Here is a 26786-nt window from a genome sequence, read left to right as displayed (position 1 = left end):
CGTAGAACCAAATATGGCAGCTTTTGTTTTCCCTTTTTCCTTTTTTGTTTGTCGATCTTTATGCTCCCCTCGAGACATTTGTTTAGATGAATAAATTGAGATTAAAAGCAAAAATTGAGATTAGTTGGTTTGACAGTGGTCCGGACTTAGCTTGGTGGACATGTTGGGCTCATTAAAGCTCAAAGATTATTTGATTTCTTCTCCCTCCTAACATTGATTTCTTCATCATAGTATAGTAAACTGTATCTTTGGGGAAATGAGTTAATATGAAATTCAACGAAGATCAAACTTCAATAATTCCCTCACTCCCTGAAAATATTTTCTTATGAACATGAATGAATGTAGTATGCATATATATATATAAGTACCAAAACTAATCTGAAAATTTTGATATAAAAAATATATATATAGTTCCGAGTCATTGGAATGATGAGACAAGGTCTCTAGTGATATACATTTGTCGTACATGTTTGGACAAAAATGGGATGGTCCCTAATAATTTGACAACACATAAGAAAATAAATACAGATGGTCCCTAATCCCTTCAATGTAATTAACCATATATATATATATATATTTCTACGAACACCACTGTTATGAGATCCATTATTAACATTTAACACGAACCATTAAAACAGAGTACTAATTAACAGTGACAAAGAAAGTAGAAACATCTCTCTATCGTCGTCACTCTTTTAACAACCATACCCTTAAACCTCATTTAAATCCCTCTCTCTCTCTCTCTCTCTCTCTCTCTCTCTCTCTCTCTCTACGAAAGAAGCCCTAGCAGCATTCATTTGATTGAGCTGAGCTAATGTTCTTCTCTTCCTTTGTTTCCTGTTTGGTCTTACGCTCGTGAACTTGGTTCAGTTTCGAATTCGGAATTGTGGTGAGTGAGGATTTGAGATCGGGGAAAAATGGGAGAAAGAGCACCTTCACTGACCATATCGTCGTCTTATCGAGAAGGAGGAAGCAAAGGCTTGTCACGACGGAGGTCTATGAGACCGAGCTTTGACGCGGATAACGAGTTCATGACCTTACTCCATGGCTCGGATCCCGTCAGAATTGAGTTAAATCGTCTGGAGAATGATGTCAGAGGTAGTAAACGAGAAATGTCATTTGACTTATGGATTTTTAAATTGGTTTTCGTGTTTTTGGATTTTACTTCTTTTGATCACAGCAACGTGCATGCTTGTCATTCTTGTCTCTGTTTTATTTAAACATTGACTTGGTTTTGATATACAGATAAGGATCGGGAATTATCTGAAGCTCAAGCTGAAATCAAAGCATTGAGGTTGTCTGAACGACAACGAGAGAAGGCTGTTGAAGAGGTTTATTCCCCTTACTTTTAAGCTTTCATTACATAAGCAAACGAATTGAACTTGAGAGGCATTATTATATTCCTATTTTATACAAGATGCAACTTGGTTATTTTAAACTCAGTCATCTCAGCTATTATTGTTCTTCTGTGATCTTCCTTCAGTTTATTTTGTCAATGATCCTACGCTTATGCCAGCCAGCGCTTTTTCATAGAGTATGTTATGTAACGTTTGTCTTTTACACTGTCTGTATACTGACATTTCTGCTCTTGTAATCTGAGTGCTGAAGCTCACTGACGAGTTGGGAAAGATGACGGGAAAACTCAAACTGGTTGAAAACCTTCTTGAGAGTAAAGTATGCTTGTAATATCTCCTTTGTTCTTTTTATTCCTTTTTTACTTTACTTCATTCTATATTTAATGATGTTGTATGTTGTCACAGAACCTTGAAATCAAGAAGATTAATGAAGAAAAGAAGGCTTCCATGGCAGCTCAGTTTGCGGCAGAAGCCTCTCTTCGTAGGGTTCATGCTGCTCAAAAGGATGATGACATGCCTCCAATTGAAGCCATTCTTGCCCCTTTAGAGGCTGAACTGAAACTTTCGAGACAAGAAGTATATTCCTTCCTTTGAATCAGAAATATCTTTGTATAGCTTAATTCAACAACTTCCAGGACATTTTAACAGCCTTCTCATGTGGTTTTACATGTTTTGATTGGTAGGTTGCTAAACTTCAAGACGACAACAGATCACTGGACCGCCTAACCAAATCAAAGGAAGCAGCTTTGCTTGAAGCTGAAAGGACAGTTCAGTCTGCATTGGCAAAAGCTTCCATGGTTGATGACCTCCAGAATAAGAACCAAGAATTGATGAAACAGATTGAAATTTGTCAGGTATGTCCATCATTTCTTTTACACATTTGACCACCAATATTAGAGTATCTATTCCTTTCTTACCATGTGGTGTACATTGGTCATTATAGGAAGAAAATAGAATTATAGACAGGATGCACAGACAGAAGGTTGCAGAAGTTGAAAAGCTTATGCAGAGTGTGCGGGAGTTAGAGGAAGCTGTTCTTGCTGGTGGTGCAGCCGCAAATGCAGTGAGAGATTACCAGAGGAAATTTCAAGAAATGAATGTAATATTTCATATGCTTCTATAGTGCCTCAGTCACTTACTGTTTCCATGTTAGTTAATGTTTTGGTCTCGTACTGATCATAAATTGTGGCGTTTTGTCTTTTCCTTAGGAAGAGAGGAAAATTCTTGAACGGGAATTGGCCCGTGCTAAAGTAAATGCTAACAGAGTTGCTACAGTAGTAGCAAATGAATGGAAAGATGCCAGCGACAAAGTGATGCCTGTAAGGCAGTGGCTCGAAGAACGTAGATTTCTGCAGGTAATTGTTGATTGATATATATAAATTCTCCTGCTGCTTCAAGTTGTCATTCATATATATGGAGATTAACTAAAAACTATTTCCATCTCCTTTCTGTTTGGGCAGGGAGAAATGCAACAATTACGCGACAAACTTGCCATTGCTGACCGAGCTGCAAAATCTGAAGCTCAGCTGAAGGTAAATTCATAGCTGGGAACATTGTTAACCACCTTCTTTTTATTATATGGCCTTACGTTTGGAATTGCTGCTTTTACTTATTTTTAGGAGAAATTTTTACTGCGGCTTAGAGTGTTAGAAGAGAGTTTAAAGAGGCCTACAAGCAGCAACAGAGGCACATCTGGTGGTAGAAGTGCGAGCAACGGGCCATCACGAAGACAATCCCTTAGTGGAGCCGAAACGAGTCCAAAAGTTACATCAAATGGCTCCTTGACTAAGAGAACACCAAGTTCTCAGCTGAGATCATTGACTGCTAGTGCGAGCACTGTATTAAAGCATGCCAAAGGAACATCTATATCATTCGATGGAGGCACCAGATCGTTGGATAGAAGTAAACTGCTAATAAATGGACCGAGATCGAATCATCCTTTGAACCACCAGTCTTCCGAAGGAACAAATAAAGGCGAGTCACCTAGCTCAATAAAAGGGGAAGAAGAACCAGATGACAAGTCAACAAATAATGATAGCGTCCCAGGTGTCTTATATGATTTGCTGCAGAAAGAGGTCATAACATTAAGAAAAGCTGCTCATGAAAAAGACCAGAGCTTGAGGGACAAGGACGAAGCCATTGAGGTCATTTATTTGGTCTTCTCCTGTTATTTGCAGCCTTTTAATGAAATTTTAGATTCTAAATATTTGGGTTGTGAATTTTTAGATGCTGGCTAAGAAGGTTGAAACATTAACAAAGGCGATGGAAGTTGAGGCAAAGAAGATGCGAAGAGAAGTAGCTGTAATGGGGAAAGAAGTTGCTGCAATGCGTGTGGATAAAGGACAACAAGATAGTAAAACCAGACGGCCCTCGGCCTCAAAGGGATCTTCAAACACTGCTCAACTACTTAGTGGAAGGTAATCATCATATCATATTATATACCTTTATCTAAGTATCGTTGTCCGAAGTAACTATTGTTTACGCATTTTATATTTTGTAGAGTATCTGGACGAATTGGGATGACGAGGAGCACACCGTGATAAAATGATATAATGGAACAATTCGATCACTCACTGGTTGATCCATGTGGCTTGCCTTTAATGGTTCTAGTGCCAAATTGAGGGAACTGATTCAAAAAGCCAAAAAAGAAAAACCATACCAAACCCGATTTGATTTGGTGTGAGCTTCTTCTCTGAAGTATATCAACATTTTAAGGTAAAGGGAGTAGTTGACTTCACTTGGCTGTTGTGTTATGTATAGTAGGAGATGTAGGATTTTGGTTTATGTAACATTTTAAGCTTTTACGATAATGTGATTGTTTTGTGTGCCCATTACTTAATATTATTGTTAACCAAACTCGGTTCGAGTATTTTGATAATGATCACTTCACAAATCACAACTAAACTTACATAACCACATGAATTGAACCGGATTCGTATCATTGACGTGTGGGACTAATTAATAATTAATATTTTCACTTTTGACCCAAAAGTATCCTATATTTGAAAGAGTGGTCCTACTTTTTTGGTTTGAACTTTGAAATTGCTTCCCATTACCGTTCTGCTCCATTGGGTTCTTTCCTCTTTTTCCCAGATTCATCAATCTCATCCACCGCCGAGAGAGAGAGTAAACAACCCACCGGAAATTTCGAATCCACCATCTGATCAATCGTGGTATTTTCGTTAGATCTAGATCTGAGCGTCGGCGAGAGATTCTCTGGATCTGTGATACGTTCCAGGAAAAATGGCGACGATGAAAAGTTTGATAGGTCTGATAAACAAAATCCAGAGGGCATGTACTGTCCTCGGAGATCATGGCGGTGAAGGAATGTCTCTTTGGGAAGCTCTACCAACCGTCGCTGTCGTTGGTGGCCAGGTTTGATCTCTCTTCTATGGAAACTTACACATTTTATATATCTTAAGATCCGATCTCATTTGTCGCCTCTTTCATCTCTACGTTTCTGATTTTATCATTTTGTTTGGTTGATTTTTTGGATCAGAGTTCCGGAAAATCTTCAGTTCTAGAAAGTGTTGTGGGAAGAGATTTCCTGCCTCGTGGATCTGGTAATTTTTCCTCTCGTTAAGCAATTTTTTTCTGGAACTTTCCTACTTAGTTGCTTTGATTGAAAAACTTTAGTCAAACCATGTGATTTCGGAAACGTTACATGAACATTCTGAGTACTGCGAAGAACCTACACACTAGCTCCTCATTACTGTGCCTTGTGAATAGTGTTTCATTGATGTTGAGTCTCTTAAATCTGTTTCAGTCTGTGTGTTGGTTTGATCATGTATTGTTCTTTTCTTATATCGTCTTGAAGTGCCTATTTAAATCGGTACCATTTGATTAACTAGGTATTGTTACGAGGAGGCCATTGGTGTTGCAGCTTCATAAGACTGAAGAAGGGACAACTGAGTACGCTGAGTTTCTTCATGCTCCCAAGAAGAAGTTTGCTGATTTTGGTAGGTTTCATTGAATCTTTCACAGGGCAGTCTAATTTTCATTGACCTATCTAATATGAAGCTATTTGCTGGAAATAAGGCAAGTTGGGCTGATAAGTGTTCTTCTCTTTCCAGCTGCTGTGCGGAAGGAAATTGAGGATGAAACTGATCGTATTACTGGGAAGTCGAAACAAATCTCAAACATTCCAATCCAGCTGAGCATATATTCTCCTAATGGTTTGTGCTTAAGACCACATTTCTTGTAATGCATCCCTATTGTAATTACTTAGTAATTTCCAGGTTTAAAGATTCTAATTTGGCCAACCTCTTTCTTGTGACTTGATTTCTCACTTTACGCTTTTCATTACAGTTGTTAATCTGACGCTCATAGATCTTCCGGGTTTGACAAAGGTCGCTGTAGGTAAGAGTTTGATATGCCATATCCTTGGTTCTTTTGTCTAGTAACTTGTGCTTAAACTAGTCAATGCCATGAATATATTTCTTGTAGAGGGACAACCGGATAGTATCGTCCAAGACATTGAGAATATGGTCCGCTCTTATGTTGAGAAGGTCAGTCTTACTCGAAGCTATCACTGTGAAGCTTTCACCAGTTTTTTAATCTATTCCAACCAAGTTGAACAGAAGAATGCATTTGATCAGCATCCTCACTATAAGCTTATCCATGAATTGTTTTAACTGCAGCCAAATTGCATCATATTGGCTATTTCTCCAGCTAATCAAGATATTGCTACCTCAGACGCTATAAAACTTGCTAGAGAAGTTGATCCTACAGGTACGACCTAGATGCAGTTTCCTAGTAACTGGTGGTAGTGACTTCTTACACTCCACAACATTTTTTTTTTTAACTTTCTAATATATTTCTGTAGGCGAAAGGACATTTGGAGTTGCAACCAAGCTTGATATCATGGATAAAGGAACAGATTGTCTAGATGTAAGGGCCTTTCTTGATTTCTGCACCTTGGGTTCTCAACTAATTCAGTTACTTGTTTAAATTACTTTGACATCTCCTCTACCTATATGATGAAGGTTCTTGAGGGAAGGTCATACCGTTTGCAACATCCCTGGGTCGGAATTGTGAATCGTTCACAGGCTGATATCAATAAAAGGGTCGATATGATTGCTGCACGTAGAAAAGAGCGTGAATATTTTGAAACAAGCCCTGAATACGGGCACTTAGCCAGTAGAATGGGATCAGAATATCTAGCAAAACTCTTGTCTCAGGTACTTTGGATTTACTTACACAGATCTCAATTAAATGAAAGCTTCGTTACATAGCTTTGACTTTCCTCCTTCTTTGTTTTCCTTTCTATCAGCACTTAGAGACTGTTATCAGGCAGAAAATACCCAGTATTGTTGCTTTGATCAACAAAAGCATTGATGATATAAATGCAGAGCTGGATAGGATTGGAAGACCCATTGCAGTAGATTCTGGGGTAAGAATTTTCAACCATTATGTAATTGGTAGTCAGAGTTGCATTAAAATCGTTTGGTTAGTCAGTCACAAATATATGATTCCAGGCCCAACTTTACACAATTTTGGAACTCTGCCGGGCATTTGATCGTGTCTTTAAGGAGCACTTGGATGGAGGGTAAGTGATTAGTTTGTGCTATTCATAGCTAATAAATTGTTGTTGGTGTACTATTACAATGCGATTTTGATGATCAATTTGGAGTCTAGGAATGTTTTTCAAAAGATAGTGGCGTTTCCAGAGTAATATGCTGGCCTATAGTGAGTTTTTACTTTGCCTACCTTCTAGTTGGTTTCCAGACTAAGGATGTGCAGTTTTTTTAAAATTAGTACAACAATGACCTTTTCACAGATGTTAGCCAGAAAATGCTTCACAATGTAGGTCCTGTATCGGTCGTCTTACATTTATTATGTTGTCTGTATCAGACGACCTGGCGGAGACCGAATTTATGGAGTATTTGACCATCAATTACCTGCAGCCTTAAAGAAACTTCCCTTTGATCGACATCTCTCTACCAAAAATGTTCAGAAGGTTGTTTCAGAAGCAGATGGTTATCAGCCACATCTTATTGCTCCTGAACAAGGATATAGAAGGCTCATTGATGGATCCATTAGCTATTTTAAAGGACCAGCTGAAGCCACTGTTGATGCAGTATGCTTCCAAATTTTTTAGATTCTTATACCTTTGAGACTTGATTTTCAGTAAATTGACTATATTCTTGATTACTGTTTGATATTTGTTAGGTGCATTTCGTATTGAAGGAGCTGGTCAGAAAGTCAATTTCAGAAACAGAGGTAAGAACTGAGTAGAGGCCTTTGGTTTTGAGAACTCCACCTAGCTCGTAACTGTCTCAATCCTAAAATACCATTGTTATTTTTATCAGGAACTGAAGCGATTCCCGACTCTAGCAGGCGATATAGCAGCTGCTGCAAATGAAGCCCTTGAAAGATTCAGAGATGAAAGCAGGAAAACGGTTCTTCGTCTGGTGGACATGGAATCCAGCTACCTCACGGTTGAGTTCTTCAGGAAACTTCACCTTGAACCCGAGAAAGAGAAACCAAATCCAAGGAATGCTCCAGCACCAAACGCAGACCCCTACTCCGATAATCACTTCAGAAAGATTGGTATGCTACTCTCGCCTCCCTTTACTTATGAATGAGACATATCAAGGCTTTGTTTGTTGACTTTGGATAACTCAGGATCCAACGTGAGTGCATACATAAACATGGTCTGCGACACATTGAGAAACTCTCTTCCCAAAGCTGTTGTTTACTGCCAAGTTAGAGAAGCTAAGAGATCGCTCCTCAACTTCTTCTATGCTCAAGTAGGCAGGAAAGAGGTAATCAATATTATTATTGCTCCTTTACTTTGGTTGCTTGGGGAGGATTCACAAACTGTGAATAATATTAAAATAATGATGCAGAAGGAGAAGCTGGGGGCGATGTTGGATGAAGACCCACAGCTGATGGAACGAAGAGGAACCTTAGCCAAACGACTCGAACTTTACAAACAAGCTAGAGACGACATCGATGCTGTGGCTTGGAAGTAACAACGGGGTTTGCTAAGAACTATTCTTTATATTGTTGATCTCTTTTGTTCGTGTGGGCACTGCATTATAATAGGATATGTTGGGAGTTCTAACTTCCAAACCACACAAACACACACGCGACTACTCGTGTTTTCTTCGGTTGCTAATTTCTATCACAACTTTCCCACTTTTTGGTCTGTAACTTCTATTCTTGAATACTGTTTTAGAACAGTTGAGACATATTTGAAAGTCACACGCTTTTTACAATTAAGACAAAAGGATGCAAAGTAACGAACTTTTAGATATGGAAGAATTTGACCCGCGGTTTTTATATTCTATTGGTCTCCTCTCGTGTAGTGATTCAGATCCAGTTCAAGTCGTATGGAAGGAAATATCAAATTTATGTATTTCGTTAACAAAGAACCAATTTATCAAACCATGATGACTTTTCTTCTGTCACGAACAATAATAGTCGTTAGAACTAAAATTCCCATTCAGAGCGAACAGATAAAGAAGCCATGTAGACTCTTGTTTGGTATACAATTAAATAATGCTGCATAAATAATTTCATACAATTATACAATTAAATAATTTTAATACAGTTTGGGTTTGGTTTTAGTGGCATAGGACTCCATAAGAAGTAGACACGTCTCAACTTTTACAAAAAAACAGTTTAACTCAAGTCCTAGTGTTTTTAATGCAATGGTGGTTTAACTAACGAGCCTGCTTCGCATGGATGATGGATCATTCGAAAATAGATTACTACATGTACAAGTATTTAGTAATCCTTAAGACTGGGGGATAGAGGAGTAAAAGTCAAGAAATCATCACAGCTGTGCGTAGTGCTTAAATCGTCAAAGTTGTAAAACCAAAAGTCAAAGAGAGAGAGAGAGAGTTTCAACTTCCCAGCTGCCCATTTATTGCAAGCGAATTAGGGAATGGCTTCTATCTACTTACCGTAGAGACAAACAAAATGCCGAATACTTTGTCTGTTTCTGGTTTTTTATATCGTCCTGTGGCTTCTTGGGTCTCTGTCAACATCAAAGCTCTTTACTTTTTTCAACAGACTTTATCGTGCATCTGTACGGACCACAAAGACTCTCTCTTTATATCTCTGTGAGAGTTTTGTGAAGGATCTGAGAACCCAAAAGATCATGGAGGAAAGCCAAGAACTTGCCTTGACCCAGTTGAGAAAATCTGTCGAGAAACTCTCTTCTTCCACTGAGGTAAACCCGATTCGACGCTTTAAGTTTCATTACCCAAAAGGTTTTTTGTATCTTTTGGGGTCTTTGTTTGCTTTTCTCCTTTTATGCGTTTTACTGTCAATGTCTCGTTAGAAGTTGAGAAAACTCTATCATTTGATTTTTATCGTCTAAAATGTTGAACTCTGTCTCATTCTCGTCATAATGGTTTGCATATATCAGAAGTCGCTTACAGTAGAGAAAGTTCAGTAAAAAGGCATTCAAAATCATAAACTCTGAGCCATAGATTTTTGTTTTCCTCTGTTGTGATTTTTTTTGTTTTCTTTGAAGGGGCATGACAATCCGACACTGATGAGGTTCCTGGTGGCAAGATCAATGGACCCAGGCAAGGCAGCAAAGATGTTTGTAGATTGGAAAAAATGGAGAGCCTCCATGGTTCCTCCAAATGGGATCTCAGACTTGGAAGTGAAAAATGAATTGGAATTCAAAAAGATCTGTCTTCAGGGTTCAACCAAATCAGGACACCCTTTGGTGCTTGTCATAACCTCTAAGCATTTTCCTTCTAAGGATCAAGCTAACTTCAAGAGTAATCACTTCTCACTTTTCTCAGATTTTGGCTTTTATTCTGTTCATTGAGTAGATAAGTATTTTTGATACGTTTTCATAATCATAGAACTCATCAGCTTCTTATCTGTTTTCTGGTTACTGAATAGTTTCACTTGAATCCAGTATTCAGTAGACTTCAACAAATGCAGAGTTTCTTGTGTCCATATTATGTGTGTTCTTTTTAGTCGATTCTTGAGAGTAGTATATATAAACTCATCTTTTATGTGTTTGTTGTTGCAGAGTTCATTGTTTATGTGCTAGACAAAACAATTGCAAGGTGTTTCCACATTACTCAAACCAAAACACTTAAAACAGATTGATCTTCCGGTTTTTCCTCCCATTTACAACATTTTTGGTTCATATTGTCTCAGTGGCATCAAAGGCAAAGAAGTAGGAGATGAGAAGTTGGTTGCCGTCATTGATCTTGCAAACATTACATACAAGAACCTTGATGCTCGTGGACTGATCACCGCCTTTCAATTCTTACAAGTAAGCAACTCCTCTCTTTCTATAACAATGTAGATCATACAAATTCAAAAATGTTTTTCTTCCAGTCATACTACCCGGAACGCCTTGCCAAATGCTACATCTTGCATATGCCTGGATTCTTCGTGACCGTTTGGAAATTTGTCTGCCGTTTTCTAGAGAAAGCAACTCAAGAAAAGGTTTTCATCTTTAGTCCTATCCTGATGTATCTTATCTCCACAATGTTATAAAGCAATCCCACATTCCCAGGTACATAATTTTCTATTTTGTTGTTGTTTAGGTTGTGATAGTAAGTGCTGGAGAAGAACAGAGAAAATTTGAGGAGGAGATCGGAGTCGAGGCTTTACCGGAAGAATACGGTGGCCGAGCTAAGCTCACACTAATCCAAGATGTTATTCTTCCTCAGGCTACTGGAGTAGCTATAACAAACAATAATCTTTAACTATCTTAATCTTTGGAAGTATTAACCTGAAAACCCTACCTAAACCCTCCTTTAATCTATTTGGCCATTATTATTTATTTTCCTACTGCTTGAATATTTTATTAAGTAATAATTAGAAGTTTTGAACACTACTTTTGCTGTCTTTAAAATATTTCCAAAAGAAGCCAATTAAACATGAGAAAGATGTGTGAATATATTCAATCTGGTGAATGAGTGTGATCGTTTTTGCTTATCCTTTCTTTCCTATTCACATCAAAAGTAAGAAGGAATCCAAAACATATTGAAGCTTGAAAGAGCAAAAGGTTTGATACCTACTACTTCGCTCAGGAATCATAAGACCAGACTAACTTCTAAAAACAATAGTGTCTCTTGTTGTAAGATTCCAAGGTTAGCTATAGTATATATAGATGTCCTTAGCAGAATATTTGACATATAGAAAGGAACTCAATTCAACAACTTTATGTTTATTTCCAAAAGAAGAAATGAAACACATGAGAAAGTTGTGTGAATAACTCAATCTGGTGAATGACCAATATCAAACATCCTGCTGTTTCTATTTATGAAATTTAAAAAGCGTGCTGTCTTTAGTAATTCACTAACAACACTTAAAAGTCCTAAACTTTTTCTATCAGCCGCCTCCAAAATCTCTCTCTATCTCTCTCACTGCTTCTCCCCTCACGGCGGCGACAATGGCGACGTTCACTCATCAAACCACACAAACCCATTTCCTCTCTCGTCTTCCTCTCAGAGCTAAACCCAGAGCCTTCGCGTCAAGAGTCAAAATGTCACTCCAAGAATCCGCGCCATCTCTCGCCGTCGTTGGCGTTACCGGAGCCGTCGGACAAGAATTTCTCTCCGTCTTATCCGATCGAGACTTCCCCTACAGCTCCGTCAAGATGCTTGCATCGAAACGCTCCGCAGGGAAACGCGTTGCCTTCGACGGCCGTGACTACACGGTTGAGGAGCTCACTGCAGAAAGCTTCGATGGCGTAGACATCGCTTTGTTCAGTGCCGGTGGATCCATAAGCAAGGAGTTTGGTCCCCCCGCGGCGGAGAAAGGAACCATTGTTGTTGATAATAGCTCGGCGTTTCGAATGGTTGAGGGAGTTCCACTTGTGATTCCGGAAGTGAATCCTGAAGCAATGAAAGGGATTAAAGTTGGAATGGGGAAAGGGGCTTTGATTGCAAACCCTAATTGCTCCACCATTATCTGTTTGATGGCTGTTACGCCTCTTCATCATCACTCAAAGGTTCGGTTTTTATCTTCTGAAATCGAAAACCCAATTTGAAAGCTATTTGGAGAATCAACGAAAGCTGTATACTTTTTTCTGATTTGAATAACGTTTCGATTGGTTCTAATAGGTGAAAAGAATGGTGGTTAGTACATACCAAGCAGCTAGTGGTGCTGGTGCTGCAGCTATGGAAGAGCTTGTGCAGCAGACTCGCGAGGTTTTGTTTCTATTTCAGCCTTCTTTGATTAAAATGTTTAATGATTGTGCTGGGTAGTGATTCTGCTTCTTCTTCTTCTACTACTGTTGCATTGGTGTGTTTTCTTAGGTTTTAGAGGGTAAACCCCCGACTTGTAACATCTTCGGACAGCAGGTGATTGCTCAATTTGCTTATAGTTTGTTTTTACTTTTTCGAATGTGTTGATTTTGAAATCCCTTTCGAGTCATTTGATGGTTTTAATGTTGGTCTGCAGTATGCATTTAACTTGTTTTCGCATAATGCTCCTATTCTTGACAACGGTTACAATGAAGAGGAAATGAAACTTGTGAAGGAGACAAGGAAGATCTGGGTGAGTGGGTTTCATTTCACATAACTTAAGATCTATTTTGTGTTCATTTCACTGTGCTCTTCTGTCCATATTGTTGAGTGTGTTTAGAAGTCTCTCACCACTTTCTTGCTTTCCACAGAATGACACAGAGGTCAAAGTAACAGCAACGTGTATACGTGTTCCAGTAATGCGTGCTCATGCAGAGAGTGTAAATCTCCAGTTTGAGAGCCCTCTCGATGAGGTAATGTAATACTCATGAAACCTGTTTTGTAATGAATAAGTATTTCAAGTTCTTGAAGCATCTGTGTTCTGTGTTTCCTAAAGATTTCAGTCACTGATAAGGCAATTGGAATCATGGCTTGAACCTCGTTCTATGGTCAATTTATTTTGTTATTTTACAAGGATCATATATCTATCGAATAGTGTGGAGCAGCATGTAATCAGGATAAGTAGGCTCTGATAGTTCTCGAGGCACCTGCAGAGTTTTGTTTTGCTAGCATATTATGTGATTCTTCTTGGGAAATTAAAAGAATTTTATGATCATTTTCTGGTTTGAGGTTATAATGGTTTTGCTAACTGTAATTTAACAGAACACAGCAAGGGAGATCCTGAAGAAAGCACCTGGAGTTTATATAATAGACGACCGTGCTTCTAATACTTTCCCTACTCCACTAGATGTCTCAAACAAAGACGATGTCGCGGTTGGTAGGATCAGGCGAGACGTGTCTCAAGATGGCAATTTCGGGTAAAGTCTCACTCTTTCTAATGAACTTGAGTTTTTTCAAAAAAAAATTCCATATGGTTAAAAAGGATACAACTTTATGAATTCAGGCTGGACATATTCGTCTGCGGAGATCAAATACGGAAAGGAGCTGCTCTGAATGCTGTTCAGATAGCCGAGATGCTACTCTGAATTTGAATCCCCTCACTTTGATTTTCTTCTGAATTCTTGACAAAGAGAGATCACTGTATTATCAGAGATTTGAGCCAAGAATTTGTCTCATTATTATTATTTTTGTTGTTTTCGTGAGTATTCTTCAATATGACCAATTTTGTTACTTTCATTCACAGACTTGTCTCTGAAATCTGAAATTCATCCCCACGCTTAAACCTTGGTAAATTTGTACTTGGCTTGGTTAATGGAAGAAGCAATTTGGTAAAGGTATCAGATTGCTGCTTTAAAATAGGAATGGTCTCATCGAAACAATTATTTTACGCACTCTAACTACATTGGGTCCTCATATTGTCCTCCTTACTTTTTCACTTTGATGATAGTTTTTGATAGTACGATTGCAAAATATTTATTCGATATGATCAAATCCTAAAGTAACTACTTCGTTACTAAGATTTGTATATTTTTTCGTTAAATAACGAAGGAATGTATCTCTACTTCCTTTTTTAAAGGCTCTTTAAATCTTGATCAATCCTTCTTCAGTTTCATTTATTTTCCTTCTAAAAAAAACGAGTCTTCTTAGTCCTATTAATCATCATTAACTGATCCCTACCAAAAAAAAAAATCATCATTAACTGATTGGGTAAACAACTAAACATCAATAACAATGGGAGCTCTCCAGTCTCCACCGTCCGATTAAACTCTATTGTATTGACGTCAGCAACCGGACGTAAGCAGGTCGGAGTTAAACTTGCTACGCGTAACAGAGGATTAGGGCTCGGCCAATAAGGGACCTGAGAAGACGACAAGAGAAGACTCGTTTGGTCTCGGGACTTTAGTCTTTTTCTCTCTTTTCTTTCGCTTTTGATAAATATGGAACTTGTGTTTTTGGTCCAGTGAGAATCCAAACGCCATAAATCAGAGTCGACGGAAACTGACAGAAGAGAGATCAGTCATCGCCGCGGTAAGTCATCCCTCTGCCTTTCTTTTTTCCTTTTTTACTTTCGTTAGTTTGTGTTCTTGTTTCAGTGCTCTTAGATTCTTCAAATTTTTTGTTTAGGTTGATAGATAGAAGAAAGTTTTATGACAAGATGGGGAAGACAATTCAAGTGTTTGGGTTCCCTGTTGGTGTGAACACTGACGATGTTAAGATATTTCTTGAAAGGCTCACTGGTTCAGGCACTGTTTACGCAATCAAAGTTAGACAACCTAAGAGAGGTGGTCCAAGAGTCTTTGCCATTGTTCAATTCACATCTGAGAGACATGCCAGGCTGATCATCACTATGGCCGCTGAACGTCTTTACTATGGGAGATCATATCTCAAGGCTTTTGAAATGGAACAAGACATTGTCCCTAAACCAAGAGCTTCACTTCACAGCATCTCTAATCTAAAGATGTACTTTGGATGTCAAGTCTCACCTAAGAAGCTTCTAACTCTCTGGAGTGCTCATAATGTTTGTGTCTCGTTTGGAACTGGGATGAGGAAACTGCATTTTTCCATGTCTTGGTATCAGAAGGACTATCGTCTCGAGCTTTCGTATGAGAATATATGGCAGATTGATCTGCATTCTCCGCAAGGAGGATCATCCAAGTTTCTTGTGATCCAGGTGATTGGTGCTCCTAAAATCTTTGAGAAAGAGGATCAACCTGTCAATTTTTTGTTTGGAATGATGGATTTTTACAGTGATGGGTCTGATGAGCAATGGATAAGGACTACAGATTTCACTTCATCTTCTTGTATCGGTCAATCAACAGCCTTCTGTTTAGAGCTTCCAGTTCATGTTCATGTTCCTGATTTCAGAGAGAATTTTGCCAACTATGCAGAGCACAGAGCCAGCACTTTTCTCATTCAGTCCGGTTCTAGCTATTCATCTAATGCTAACAAGCTAGTTCCCGTTGTTGATCCTCCTCCAGGGTTTGATTTGCCTTTTGAGATCTTGTTTAAAGTTAATACATTGGTGCAGAACGCGTGTCTCCCCGGGCCAGCTCTTGATCTTGAGTTCTACCAGCTGCTTAATCCTAAAAAATATGACAGAGCTCTCATAGATCACTCTCTTGAAAAGCTCTTTCACCTTGGGGAATGTTGCTATGAGCCTGCTCGTTGGCTCCGCGAAGAGTACAAGAAGTTGAACTCCAGTAAAAAGCTTCCACTGTCTCCTACGATATCTCTGGATGATGGACTTGTTTATATATATCGCGTTCTAGTTACACCAGCAAGAGTCTATTTCCTTGGACCAGAGGTGAATGTTTCTAATCGTGTGCTTCGACATTACTCTGAGTATATCAACAACTTCCTCAGGATATCATTTGTTGATGAAGATCTTGAAAAGATCCATTCCATGGATCTGTCTCCGCGCTCTTCTACTCAAAGAAGAACCAAGTTATATGACAGGATATATTCTGTTCTTCGCGATGGGATTGTTATAGGCGATAAGAAGTTTGAGTTTCTTGCTTTTTCTTCCAGCCAGTTGCGGGAGAACTCTGCTTGGATGTTTGCACCAAGAGACCGGCTTACAGCAGCACATATCAGAGCTTGGATGGGTGATTTTGACCATATAAGAAATGTAGCTAAATATGCTGCAAGGCTCGGCCAATCTTTTAGCTCGTCAAGAGAGACACTTAATGTCAGGAGTGATGAGATTGAAGTGATTCCTGATGTTGAGGCAATGTATTTAGACACACGCTATGTGTTCTCCGATGGAATAGGAAAGATCTCAGCTGAATTTGCTAGAAAGGTAGCTAAGAAATGTGGCCTTACAGAGTTTTCTCCATCAGCTTTTCAAATCCGTTATGGCGGGTATAAAGGGGTGGTGGCTGTGGATCCAAACTCATCAAAGAAACTGTCTTTGAGGAAGAGTATGAGTAAATTCGAGTCAGGGAACACAAAACTTGATGTTTTGGCATGGAGCAAGTACCAACCTTGTTATCTGAATAGGCAGATAATTACTCTTTTGTCAACTTTAGGAGTTAAAGACAATGTCTTTGAGAAGAAGCAAAGGGAAGTTGTGGATCGGCTTGACGCAATTTTAACAGATCCTTTGGAGGCTCACGAAGCTCTTGGTTTAATGGCTCCTGGGGAGAACACAAATATTCTCAAGCAATTGCTCTTGTGTGGCTATAAACCTGACGCTGAACCTTTCCTTTCAATGATGCTTCAGAATTTCAGAGCATCCAAGTTGTTGGAACTACGGACAAAAACACGAATTTTCATTCCTGGTGGAAGATCTATGATGGGATGCCTAGACGAGACCAGAACACTGGAGTACGGTCAGGTCGTCGTGCAGTATTCAAATCCCACGATGCCGGGAAAGCGATACATAATCACCGGACCTGTTGTTGTTGCGAAAAACCCATGCCTGCATCCTGGTGACGTGCGTGTTCTACAAGCTGTAAATGTGCCAGCTTTGTATCACATGGTGGACTGTGTTGTATTCCCGCAAAAGGGCTCGAGGTAAATTCTTTTGATTCTTATTTTATTGAGGAGCTAGTCTTGGACGTTGATTGGAATCTTGTGTTTCTTTTGTGCATAGGCCACACCCAAACGAATGTTCTGGGAGTGATTTAGATGGAGATATCTACTTTATATGTTGGGATCATGAACTGATTCCACCAAGAACATCTGAACCAATGGACTACACTCCGGAACCAGCTCAAATCTTGGATCATGATGTCACAATTGAGGTAAGATAAAAACTTTGGCTATATTACTTTTGCGTTGGTAGAATGATTTTTGATAGGCTAAATAAATCGATTTCCAGGAAGTTGAAGAGTACTTTGCAAACTACATTGTGAATGATAGTCTAGGGATCATTGCAAATGCTCATACTGCCTTTGCGGATAAAGAACCACTCAAGGCGTTTAGTGACCCATGCATTGAGCTTGCAAGGAAGTTTTCAATTGCGGTGGATTTCCCAAAAACTGGTATTGCAGCTGAGATACCGCAACATCTCTATGTGAAAGAGTATCCTGATTTTATGGATAAACCGGATAAGCCAACGTATGAGTCCAAGAACGTGATCGGTAAGCTTTTTAGAGAGGTAAAAGAGCGAGCTCCACCGTTGATCTCGATCAGATCATTTACACTTGATGTGGCCTTAAAGTCTTATGATAAAGACATGGAAGTTGAGGGATTTGAGGAGTATATTGATGAAGCTTTCTTCCACAAGGGAAATTATGATTACAGATTAGGCAATTTGATGGATTATTATGGGATTAAGACTGAGGCTGAGATACTTAGTGGTGGCATCATGAGGATGTCAAAGTCATTCACTAAGAGACGGGACGCAGAATCGATTGGAAGAGCGGTTCGGGCGTTGAGGAAAGAAGCTTTGTCATGGTTCAATAATGCTGAAGACAAAAATGACTTTGATGAATCAGCAAAGGCTTCAGCTTGGTATCATGTAACGTACCACTCAAGTTACTGGGGAGTTTATAATGAAGGTTTAAATCGCGACCATTTCTTGAGCTTTGCGTGGTGCGTTTATGATAAGCTTGTGAGGATCAAGAAGGCCAATGTCGGGAGGCGTCAGCGGCAGGAGGCACTCGAACAGTTAGGCCGTCTTATGTGTTGACTTGATTTTCTTTCTTTGGTTATGACTTTCTTATGTACATAAATGTTTAATTTGGTTTTTGTGCAAAAAAACATATGTGTGCTCCACCGTGGTATCTAATGAAGCTAAATTCATTCTGTTCAGTTCAGTCTACTATTTTTTTCTAAAAAGGTTAACTTAATCTGAACTTTTATACAAAAATCTATACCCAACAAAAAAGTTTGTTACAACTTAAAAGAGTGTATATTTTTCAACCCCTCAACATATGTGTATGTACATAAACAATTTCTCTGAATGGGCCAATCAATCCCATCAAACGAAACACATGCACATCATCTATATATATACACACTCCAAAATCAAGAAATCACCCTTCGTATGTCGCAATTTTGGAGGAAAAAGAAAAGAAAACAAATGTAATTGTATCAAAAAATAATGTCTTTTTATGTTTGGTCAAGAAGAGGCAAGAAGACGTTGGCGATGTAGCAGAGCAAACTTGACGTGTAAGCAAAGTTTTCCCTTGTCCAAGTAGAGCCTCACTCCAGTGACTAACCAATGACCAGGACTATGTTGAGGTCCTCGACATAACTGCGAGAGGTCTACAAATTTCACAATCTTGTTATTCGCAGGCACGGGAGGTCCTCCGGGGAAGACGCCTGAATCCAAAACGACCTCGTTTTTGTCCTTATTGACCATGTTATGATGAACACTCCCACTAGTCAACGGCAAGCTCATGGACGAGAAGATTCCCGATTTCTGAGAAGTCCCGGTTGGTCCATTAACCCAATTACTCTGAACTACGTGGTGGTCGGAGACTTTGGTGAAACAGAGACGGAGATGGAGAACAGACTTTGAGCCGTGTTTCTTGACTTCGAGTTGTGCTCCGGTGACTATGAAAGCGATGTTGTTTTGGGACTTGTGATTGTTTGTTGTTGTGATCCAGTTAGGGTCGTACTTCACCGGAGCTGTGCACACGTGTGAGAATTTCTTACCGTTTAGAGACTCGAAGTAGCGATCATTGCCTGTGATTTGATCGGAGCCTCTCCATATATGTTCGTCTGTGATCTTTTCCCCAACCGTAGTTCTTGTAGTCTCTAGGTGTTGTAGGTGTAGAGCTAGCCTGATAACCATATAATTCATTTTGTTTCATTATATATCAAAATATTCTATAAAATAAACGAAAATGTAACGCACTGTTAGGCTTTTGGTTAACTTTGTTATACCTATTGCATTTCTTGCCTTCAAGGAACAATCGCATTCCAGTTACTGGATTCTTCTCGCTAGTCACCTAACCGGAGAATATATAAAATCTCAACAATTAGTAAAATTATTGCTACTTCTTACATGTTAATAATAAGTGATATTGTGAAAGAAACAAAAAAATGTAAGCAAAATAGATAGAGATGTATGTGATGAACACGTACGGGAGTGGTATTAACGTATAGTTTGGGACCCATGAAGTTGAGGTGAAGAGCTGGATACGTCGAAGCCATATTTGGGGCCGCACCAAACGGGAGGTCGTTATGGATCGGAGCCCACGTTCTTGGCCCGGAGAAGTCCAAGAAATATTGTAAGTCCATTAACGGCGGCTTGTCTGTTCCACAAGTACCAAATTACCAAACCAACGACTTCATTTGATAGTCAAAATATTTGAGGTAAGAAGAGTATACATCTGAGGTAGAGAGACATGGCGTGAGAGAGAAGACCAGAGCCAGGGACGTCTTTAAGTAGTGACGTGATCGGAATAAAGTTGAAATTGATCGCATCGGGCTTTTCCGGTACTGTTAGTAGCCATTCGCTATGGCTATTTGCTCTTCCGTCGCCTCCTCTTTTCGCGCATATTACCGTTATTCCCTGCACACCAAATTGTTACTTTATAACTGACCATTTTTACTATACAACTCGTTAATAATGTTATATTTGATGTATGAAACTTACTTACATTTTGGGAGTTTATCGAAAAATTATTGAAAGCAACCGTTTGTTTGTCATCAAAAACGTTGAATGCCTCTGGAAACTGCAGTATTAGTCTTGTCTTTTAGTACGCGTCTTTTGTCTAACTAGATCATTAAATCTCAATATTTTGATCCAATATGCATAATGCTGATTGCTAAGTTGTACTTTGATATTTTTAAAGTAAGAAGCAATTATTGAAGTTGACCTTAGGCTGAGAGTGTGAGTGGTGATAGGCCTTATTGAGCCGGCGAGTAGAGAGAAGGCAAGAGCCAGTGAACAACTGGTCGCCAAGATCGTAAAGATGGTGACGGAGGAGGTCAGCGTCGAGATCAGAAGACTTGTCTTGCCTCACAACCACCACGTCTTGTCCTCCTACGCTCACCCCAGTTATTACGTGTGTCCCATACCTCTCTATGAACCTGTCCTTGTCCAAAATTCAATTTATCTTATCTATTAGTATAACGTTAATAAGGACAGATTATGTATTACGGAAGTATGGAAATTACTTAAGATAATGTTTTATTTTAGACTATTGTTTCAAAGTCTTCTGCAAATAATGTTCAGTTTAACAATTATTCAACGTTCTAGTATTAGTTATTTAAAAACAATTCAATGAGAGAGGAAAACAAAAGTATCATGAAACTTCCCCATTCTTCGGTATGATCTTCTTAGTTGGAAACGTTGACAATTGATTTAAATATTTAAAAGATAGGAGAAACCAAAAAATGATACAAATATCCTACATTAACTGATAACATAGAATTGGTCAAAAATGCAACAGCTGTTCTTATCATAAATTCAACTAAATCAATTGTTCAAGTTTAGAAAACATTTGATTTATACATAAGATGTTTGTGCTTGTAATGTTATAGTTATATATATCTATCACTCAGTCAATGGGAAAAAAAAACATGTGAAGTAGTACTGACCTGGCCAATAATTGAGGATCCCAGGAAGATGGAACAGCGTTTCGAACGCGATCAGTGAGACGCAAACGATTGGGGTTGTGTATGTGGAGATTAAATAGCGTTACCATAGAAACGTCAAGACCTAATGATTTAACGTTTGAGGCGTCTATTGCCCACGACCCGCTTTGAAACCCGAACGTCGCGTTGAAATTTCCCGACGGTATTTTTCCGGTCACCGACGACCTCTGGTTGAAATACTCCGACATCTGATTCATCAGAAACAATCCACATGTAATGTTACTATCTCTATGAGAACGAGACTATCACTAAGGGAAGAAACTGTGAGGAACCTTGTTGAAATCAAGAATGTCGGAACGGAATCGAGTTCGTTCTCCTTTGTCGCAGTTTATATCGGCGGAGACATTTTGAAAATCTCCGAAACCAGGAACATGCAGTTCTCTGTTTTGAGTTTCGTCGAGGACGACTAATCTTTCATCTCCTGCGGCAACGTCGCCGTCTTTGCAGTATTTTAACCGGAAGTCCGCCGTTAAATCGAACCCTTTGCCAAGACTCTTGACCGCCGTTTCAACTACATCACCGCCGCCTCCTCCTTCGCTGTTCATCTCTGTTTCCTCTGGAGTTATAGTAAAAAAGCAGCGAGAGTCTTGGTTGGAAAAAAAATGCATAAGTAGTTATATATACTAATAGACATAATATTTAATTAATGATTGATTGCTTGTAATGATGGTTAATCAACCTTATTATAATGAATTAATCTTGAACTAACGAAGAAACCAGAACGTGATGCTTATCATTATCGGATTATTCCAAAATATGAAAACGACGAATAATAACACCATCGTTTACGAAGTCTTCGGACTAACACGTAAATAGCCATGGTATTTTCTTTTTCTTTTTTTTTCAAAATTAAAACATTATAGTGATTTTAGCAGAATTTAACTTAATTTACATGTTTTAAGGGGAAAAAACTGACTGTGGTAACGTTAATTTTCCTAAAAAATAGTTGCTATTTAATTCGTCATGGTAATTGTATGGTGGGTTTATGGGAATAATAAGCTGACTAGTAAGAAACTACTAGACGTTTTTTTAGTCGACGCAGTTATTATGGTTGAGATGACTTGATGTAGCAAGCATATATTTCGTCAACGACGCGATTTGAATGAATGTAATGTTTTAAAGTTTGTTGTTTGTTGCAATAAGAATTGCATACATAATTCCATAAAACAACAAAAACAGAAGAAATGATTTGACCGTTTAATAACCCGCGTCTCAAGAAGAAGGAGAAGAAGAATTCTATAGAGTTTCGAAAGTCATATCTTATCTATCACACTATAAGACCGATCTCAGTTTAGCTTTAACTATATAAACATTTTGTACATTAATCTAAACTTAATTTAACATAGAGTTTTATTTCTCTTGCCATTTCCCATAGTATTTTCATTTTGTTATGAAAAGTAGTAAAATATACTTAACGCACTAACTTGATCATAGTTATTCAATGTTAAACTCAGGAAGATTTTGGGGGAAGTAGTCCGCACGGCTAAGTTAACCCGATCCAAGATTTTCGAGTTTAGGTGATAAAACTCGGATAATATGAACATGACTGTATTTCAAAAACTTGTTTGACTGATTGGTTAAAATTTTGTGATAGCAATGTCCAAACGTCTCTTTCCTACGTGATAAAAGCACCTACATTAAAAACAGAACTTGAATCCTCTTTTTCTCTTATTTTGCTTCTGTTTTCACACACACAATGATATATATATTAAGCTGATGGTGACTACGAAATTAAAATCGCGTACACGCATAAAGAAGATAGCAAAAAAAGTGATGTCGGTATCTATATATAACCATAGGCCCATACAAAACAAGAAGATCAAGAACCAAGTTGCATATATATACATATTGTTTACCTCCGTTCGATATCATAAGCATATTGACTAATGACTTGTAGTTGTATATGTTTAAGTCTTTTATGTACTAGCATGTACGTACGTAGCATTTTTTAGCAAGTGGTTGAAATTGGAATGAATAAACGGAACAAATACGTAATACTATGTTTTAAGTCTTTCTAGATTCCGAAATATATGTCAAGATTTAAATTGGACGTAAAACTTAGTGACAATGGTGTTTGGTGGTTTGCTTTCGAGGCCAGGTGAGAGGATACAGACAAATACAATTATACAAATTGGTTTTTATAAAAAGAGTCACATATATAATATAGTCGACAAGAAACAATATACACAGTACAAATATATATAAAAGACCAAGATTGAATTGATCTATATCCACCCTTTATGTACGTGTAGCGTTTTGTGTGAACGCAGCTTTTGCAACGCGTCTTTTCTTGTTTGTTTACATTTTTTTTCACTGTATCCGGTTTAGTAAACGTATGATTGATTGGTCAAATTATTATAGATTAAATCCATTCTTAAAAAATGATAATCGATCACCCATACAAAAACTGATCACTTAATTATGATTTTGCCACACGTTTTCTCTATGCCAATTGTAACCAAATTTTGGCTATTTATATAATTAATCAGTTTTAGAAGAAGAAAAAAATCGTTTTAGCTAATTAAAATCTGCCTATTAGTTTGGTTTTGTTTTGTTTAATTCGAATAGTCACACATGTCCAAAAGATTCGATAATTCAATAATTTACAACATTTTATTGGAAGCAAATAGATAATGGAAAAATAGACTTGCATAAATGGCCGAGGCCCAATAAAGTTTTCCTCCGGCATAAGTACTAGCCTTTAGCTAATATATACCCTTTAAAAAGTATAACTTTTTTTTTTTGGCGGGTGATATACAATTTGTAGATCAGTTTATAGAAAAACGAGCAAGGCCCTTCTACGGCCCATTATACAGTTATGTCTTTTCGCTTCCACTAATCGGAGTCGACATGGTGACCGGAGAAGAAGGTTTCTCGAGTTCTATCTGAGTTTCTAATATGAAAAGTTTGAATTTCGAGGCGGGAGATTTGCCAAATCATTGTTCTTCTGTCCCATATTTGGAAAGTTTCGCGCCAATTCGATTTTAGGGTTTGTTGAATTCGTCTTCCTTCCTTGTTGCTTTGTTCTAGCATCTATTGCTGATTCGCTTCGTATTCAAATACTTACATTTCTCTTTCTATGGTTTGTCTGATGGCGTTCTCGTACCAGTGATGTTGGATCTAGTTTATGATTGATTGATTACTGTAAGCTCTAAGGCTTGTCTTTAGTACGAATTGATCGGTATGTGAAAGTGGATTTTGGAATTTAAAAGGGTTTTAAGGAGATAATGGTTTTTATGGTTATCTTGATTTCTATCTATATTTTATTTGGTGATGCAGGTCTTGATGGATGACCATGGTGGCTCCGGAGCTGGTGAGCTGAGCCTTGAGGATCTGATGGATGAATATTCTTCCCGACCCTCTCAAATAGCTGAATGGTTATGGTGTGTTGAATATGCAGCCAAATTTGTGAAGGATTTAAGACGCATTCGCGGTAACTCGATTTGAAACCCTTTCTTACGACTTGGTGTGCATCTTAAGAGCAGTAAGGTTAATAGGAAATGTCTTTGCTTCAGATTTGATGAACATGGGTTATCAATACTCAAATGACTATGGGAAGAGGATCAATGAAGTCCTGTCTCTTAGAGTCTTGGAGTTTATGTTTGATCCATGTAAGAATGATGCTCATGGTGTTGGTGTTGGTTCTACTTCAGAGGAAAAGGTTGAGTTTGATTTATCTTTGAGTAGCGCATATGTTCTCAGAGCAATTCTGAGAGAGGTATGAACATTCTCTAATTACTTGACTAGCAGAAGTAGTGTTAGGATGTACAGGCTTCTGATTGTAGTCTTTTTTGTACTCGAATGTTAGATACAAGTCCCAGTATCAGAATTACGAGCAGGCATGCCAGAGCTATCAAAGTTCAATGTTCTTCCATTTATTGCTCACAAGAACTTGTGTTTGCCTCAATGTGCACTGGAGAAGGTAAAGATTCCTTATACTTTACTTTCCTTTGCTTCATGCTAAGGATGCTAAATAAAGTGATTCAAACATCAATGCACATTGCTTTTACTTTTGAATTGTGTAGCTGAGAGATGTGAGCTTTATGGAGAATCAGACAACTCCTTCCATGGAAGCAGATGACCCTGTTTTTAGAGATGATAGATCAGTCCACATGGATACATGCGAGGAGGAGCCTATAGATGAGCAACAAGTGCATATTGGTCTGGATCAAAACATTAACGAGAAGGAACCCATTGACGAGCAACAAGTGCATATTGGTTTGAAACAAAACATAAACGAGAAGAATAAAGTAATTGCCATCGACGATGAAGATGAGCCAATGCACACCAATGAAAAAGGTGAAGTAATTGTGATCAATGACGGTACTGAGAGTGAGCAAGACACAACCAGTGAACCAATTAACAACGGTAATGCTACTGATGACACCTTTCCTCCAAGCTCTAGAAGATGTCCAGAGGATTCACATGTAAAATGTACAAAAGATGGAACTTGGTTAATCAGTGGGAGCGATGATGAGTCAGATAAAGATCCAGCCTCAGTCAAGAAAAATCCAAACACTTACTTGAATTCGAGCTCCCAAACAAGACCGGAGAATGTATGCTGGAAATGTGAGAAAGAAGGAACATTGTTGATATGTAGCAGAAGCGAGTGTGCAACAAAAGTTCACAAAGAATGTTTGAACGGTCCAGTGAACGTTGACGAAGACGGGAACTTTCTGTGCCCTCTGTGCTGGTATGACCGAGTTGCCATGGAGTACCATGAATCTCAGAAGTTGATTAGCTGCGCCAAGAGAAGATTGGTGAAGTGTTTCCCGGTGTTTTCCGTAAGAAGCAAGAGAGTCAAGTGATGAAATTCTTGCTGTGCAACATCACCGTAACATAATCTCGTATTGTCTTTTCTTTTCTGCGTAATTCAGATATGGAATTGTAGAATTAAGTACATGCGTCTTTGTGCAATTCGAAATTCGCTTGTTCTTTGTATATTTTGATTGATTTGTGATTATTATTTAAGGGTAATTGTACTAAAATGACTCTATGAACATTCATAGGTACTGATTTCTTAGCTAAATCCAACATCACAGATAGAAATCCAAATCCGGTTATAATACTGATTACTGAACATAAACCTAAAACCTATCCTTTTTATGTGTATATACAGTACTAAATACTGTATGGAGTAACACTTTTTTGTATAGAAATTTGTTGTTTTCATCTTGAACCAAGAGACCAATAAATGAAGTAAAAGTTGAGATTGTATATAGTTGGAGACAAGGAAAAGTAGAACAATACTTAGTAGAATAATAAGTGAGTGAAGGAGTTTTAAATATACTGTAGTACTTATTTATCTTTGAAAGAAAACTGAAAAAAAAAGAGAGGAGAAAGTGGATAGTACGAAAGGTCGTTATCGAAAGATCAATAATAGGGTTTGGGGCTCCAAAACTGGCAAACTCATAACTCATCAAAAATGGAACTGTCCCATTGATGCAACAGTTCTATTCCTATTTACGATCTTCTCACTGTTCTCTCTTCTGATTCTTTTTTTTGTCCAGCTTCCTTCCTCTCTCCCCTCCAATATTCAAGATTTATACGACAACCTAGCCACAAGGCTACAAATGTA

At 38.3% G+C, this 26786-nt stretch overlaps 7 protein-coding genes across 7 annotated transcripts; 6 read left to right on the top strand and 1 right to left on the bottom strand.

Moving 5' to 3' along the window:
- The first annotated feature begins 739 nt into the window (after window positions 1-739).
- On the top strand, window positions 740-4233 carry LOC17900302 (microtubule-associated protein 70-4). Its single transcript, XM_006303876.2, has 11 exons — window positions 740-1098; window positions 1246-1331; window positions 1609-1674; window positions 1761-1931; window positions 2039-2209; window positions 2299-2454; window positions 2564-2710; window positions 2816-2887; window positions 2975-3499; window positions 3582-3772; window positions 3856-4233. The coding sequence occupies exons 1-11, from the start codon at window positions 918-920 to the stop codon at window positions 3893-3895; spliced, it is 1806 nt and encodes a 601-aa protein (XP_006303938.1). The 5' UTR covers window positions 740-917; the 3' UTR covers window positions 3896-4233.
- A 197-nt stretch (window positions 4234-4430) lies between these two features.
- LOC17898918 (dynamin-related protein 1C) lies at window positions 4431-8608 on the top strand. Its single transcript, XM_006306916.2, has 16 exons — window positions 4431-4730; window positions 4855-4918; window positions 5207-5314; window positions 5429-5530; window positions 5664-5714; window positions 5802-5863; window positions 5996-6086; window positions 6181-6245; window positions 6341-6535; window positions 6628-6747; window positions 6833-6903; window positions 7209-7434; window positions 7527-7577; window positions 7667-7907; window positions 7983-8122; window positions 8207-8608. The coding sequence occupies exons 1-16, from the start codon at window positions 4599-4601 to the stop codon at window positions 8330-8332; spliced, it is 1845 nt and encodes a 614-aa protein (XP_006306978.1). The 5' UTR covers window positions 4431-4598; the 3' UTR covers window positions 8333-8608.
- A 605-nt stretch (window positions 8609-9213) lies between these two features.
- LOC17898398 (CRAL-TRIO domain-containing protein YKL091C) lies at window positions 9214-11178 on the top strand. The gene is made up of 6 exons (XM_006304071.2): window positions 9214-9537; window positions 9844-10099; window positions 10360-10396; window positions 10491-10608; window positions 10674-10784; window positions 10886-11178. The coding sequence occupies exons 1-6, from the start codon at window positions 9466-9468 to the stop codon at window positions 11045-11047; spliced, it is 756 nt and encodes a 251-aa protein (XP_006304133.1). The 5' UTR covers window positions 9214-9465; the 3' UTR covers window positions 11048-11178.
- A 496-nt stretch (window positions 11179-11674) lies between these two features.
- On the top strand, window positions 11675-13920 carry LOC17896852 (aspartate-semialdehyde dehydrogenase). The gene is made up of 7 exons (XM_006307645.2): window positions 11675-12297; window positions 12410-12496; window positions 12605-12649; window positions 12750-12845; window positions 12964-13065; window positions 13415-13569; window positions 13656-13920. The coding sequence occupies exons 1-7, from the start codon at window positions 11737-11739 to the stop codon at window positions 13735-13737; spliced, it is 1128 nt and encodes a 375-aa protein (XP_006307707.2). The 5' UTR covers window positions 11675-11736; the 3' UTR covers window positions 13738-13920.
- A 522-nt stretch (window positions 13921-14442) lies between these two features.
- On the top strand, window positions 14443-18409 carry LOC17900295 (RNA-dependent RNA polymerase 1). The gene is made up of 4 exons (XM_006306564.2): window positions 14443-14680; window positions 14777-17167; window positions 17247-17397; window positions 17475-18409. Exons 2-4 carry the CDS (start codon window positions 14808-14810, stop codon window positions 18285-18287), a joined length of 3324 nt encoding a protein of 1107 aa, XP_006306626.1. The 5' UTR covers window positions 14443-14680; window positions 14777-14807; the 3' UTR covers window positions 18288-18409.
- Window positions 18410-18438: 29 nt separating this feature from the next.
- On the bottom strand, window positions 18439-21804 carry LOC17900827 (MACPF domain-containing protein At1g14780). Its single transcript, XM_006306908.2, has 8 exons — window positions 21481-21804; window positions 21152-21396; window positions 20428-20641; window positions 20209-20283; window positions 19937-20120; window positions 19691-19860; window positions 19490-19554; window positions 18439-19386 (listed from the first exon to the last, which is right to left on the bottom strand). The coding sequence occupies exons 1-8, from the start codon at window positions 21751-21753 to the stop codon at window positions 18720-18722; spliced, it is 1893 nt and encodes a 630-aa protein (XP_006306970.2). The 5' UTR covers window positions 21754-21804; the 3' UTR covers window positions 18439-18719.
- Window positions 21805-24030: 2226 nt separating this feature from the next.
- LOC17898636 lies at window positions 24031-26151 on the top strand. The gene is made up of 6 exons (XM_006307590.2): window positions 24031-24197; window positions 24318-24389; window positions 24488-24641; window positions 24724-24926; window positions 25017-25130; window positions 25234-26151. The coding sequence occupies exons 3-6, from the start codon at window positions 24494-24496 to the stop codon at window positions 26014-26016; spliced, it is 1248 nt and encodes a 415-aa protein (XP_006307652.1). The 5' UTR covers window positions 24031-24197; window positions 24318-24389; window positions 24488-24493; the 3' UTR covers window positions 26017-26151.
- The last annotated feature ends 635 nt before the right edge of the window (window positions 26152-26786 follow it).

The sequence above is a fragment of the Capsella rubella genome, unplaced genomic scaffold (assembly GCF_000375325.1).
Source record: "Capsella rubella cultivar Monte Gargano unplaced genomic scaffold, Caprub1_0 scaffold_1, whole genome shotgun sequence".
Taxonomy (NCBI): domain Eukaryota; kingdom Viridiplantae; phylum Streptophyta; class Magnoliopsida; order Brassicales; family Brassicaceae; genus Capsella; species Capsella rubella.
The sequence above is the reverse complement of the archived record's forward strand: the minus strand, read 5'-3'. Positions and strand labels throughout refer to the sequence as shown.

Coding starts and splice junctions, on each gene's coding strand:
- LOC17900302 (XM_006303876.2), top strand. CDS start 918: ATGGGAGAAAGAGCACCTTCACTGACCATATCGTCGTCTTATCGAGAA. Junction 2,210..2,298: donor AACAGATTGAAATTTGTCAG/GTATGTCCATCA, acceptor TGGTCATTATAG/GAAGAAAATAGAATTATAGA. Junction 3,500..3,581: donor ACAAGGACGAAGCCATTGAG/GTCATTTATTTG, acceptor GTGAATTTTTAG/ATGCTGGCTAAGAAGGTTGA.
- LOC17898918 (XM_006306916.2), top strand. CDS start 4,599: ATGGCGACGATGAAAAGTTTGATAGGTCTGATAAACAAAATCCAGAGG. Junction 5,715..5,801: donor TTTGACAAAGGTCGCTGTAG/GTAAGAGTTTGA, acceptor TATTTCTTGTAG/AGGGACAACCGGATAGTATC. Junction 8,123..8,206: donor CTCAAGTAGGCAGGAAAGAG/GTAATCAATATT, acceptor ATAATGATGCAG/AAGGAGAAGCTGGGGGCGAT.
- LOC17898398 (XM_006304071.2), top strand. CDS start 9,466: ATGGAGGAAAGCCAAGAACTTGCCTTGACCCAGTTGAGAAAATCTGTC. Junction 9,538..9,843: donor AACTCTCTTCTTCCACTGAG/GTAAACCCGATT, acceptor TTTTCTTTGAAG/GGGCATGACAATCCGACACT. Junction 10,397..10,490: donor CTAGACAAAACAATTGCAAG/GTGTTTCCACAT, acceptor ATATTGTCTCAG/TGGCATCAAAGGCAAAGAAG.
- LOC17896852 (XM_006307645.2), top strand. CDS start 11,737: ATGGCGACGTTCACTCATCAAACCACACAAACCCATTTCCTCTCTCGT. Junction 12,650..12,749: donor GTAACATCTTCGGACAGCAG/GTGATTGCTCAA, acceptor GTTGGTCTGCAG/TATGCATTTAACTTGTTTTC. Junction 13,066..13,414: donor TTGAGAGCCCTCTCGATGAG/GTAATGTAATAC, acceptor GTAATTTAACAG/AACACAGCAAGGGAGATCCT.
- LOC17900295 (XM_006306564.2), top strand. CDS start 14,808: ATGGGGAAGACAATTCAAGTGTTTGGGTTCCCTGTTGGTGTGAACACT. Junction 17,168..17,246: donor TTCCCGCAAAAGGGCTCGAG/GTAAATTCTTTT, acceptor TTTTGTGCATAG/GCCACACCCAAACGAATGTT. Junction 17,398..17,474: donor ATCATGATGTCACAATTGAG/GTAAGATAAAAA, acceptor ATCGATTTCCAG/GAAGTTGAAGAGTACTTTGC.
- LOC17900827 (XM_006306908.2), bottom strand. CDS start 21,753: ATGAACAGCGAAGGAGGAGGCGGCGGTGATGTAGTTGAAACGGCGGTC. Junction 19,861..19,936: donor CATGTCTCTCTACCTCAGAT/GTATACTCTTCT, acceptor CTTGTGGAACAG/ACAAGCCGCCGTTAATGGAC. Junction 19,387..19,489: donor GAAGGCAAGAAATGCAATAG/GTATAACAAAGT, acceptor TATGGTTATCAG/GCTAGCTCTACACCTACAAC.
- LOC17898636 (XM_006307590.2), top strand. CDS start 24,494: ATGGATGACCATGGTGGCTCCGGAGCTGGTGAGCTGAGCCTTGAGGAT. Junction 24,642..24,723: donor GGATTTAAGACGCATTCGCG/GTAACTCGATTT, acceptor TCTTTGCTTCAG/ATTTGATGAACATGGGTTAT. Junction 25,131..25,233: donor CTCAATGTGCACTGGAGAAG/GTAAAGATTCCT, acceptor TGAATTGTGTAG/CTGAGAGATGTGAGCTTTAT.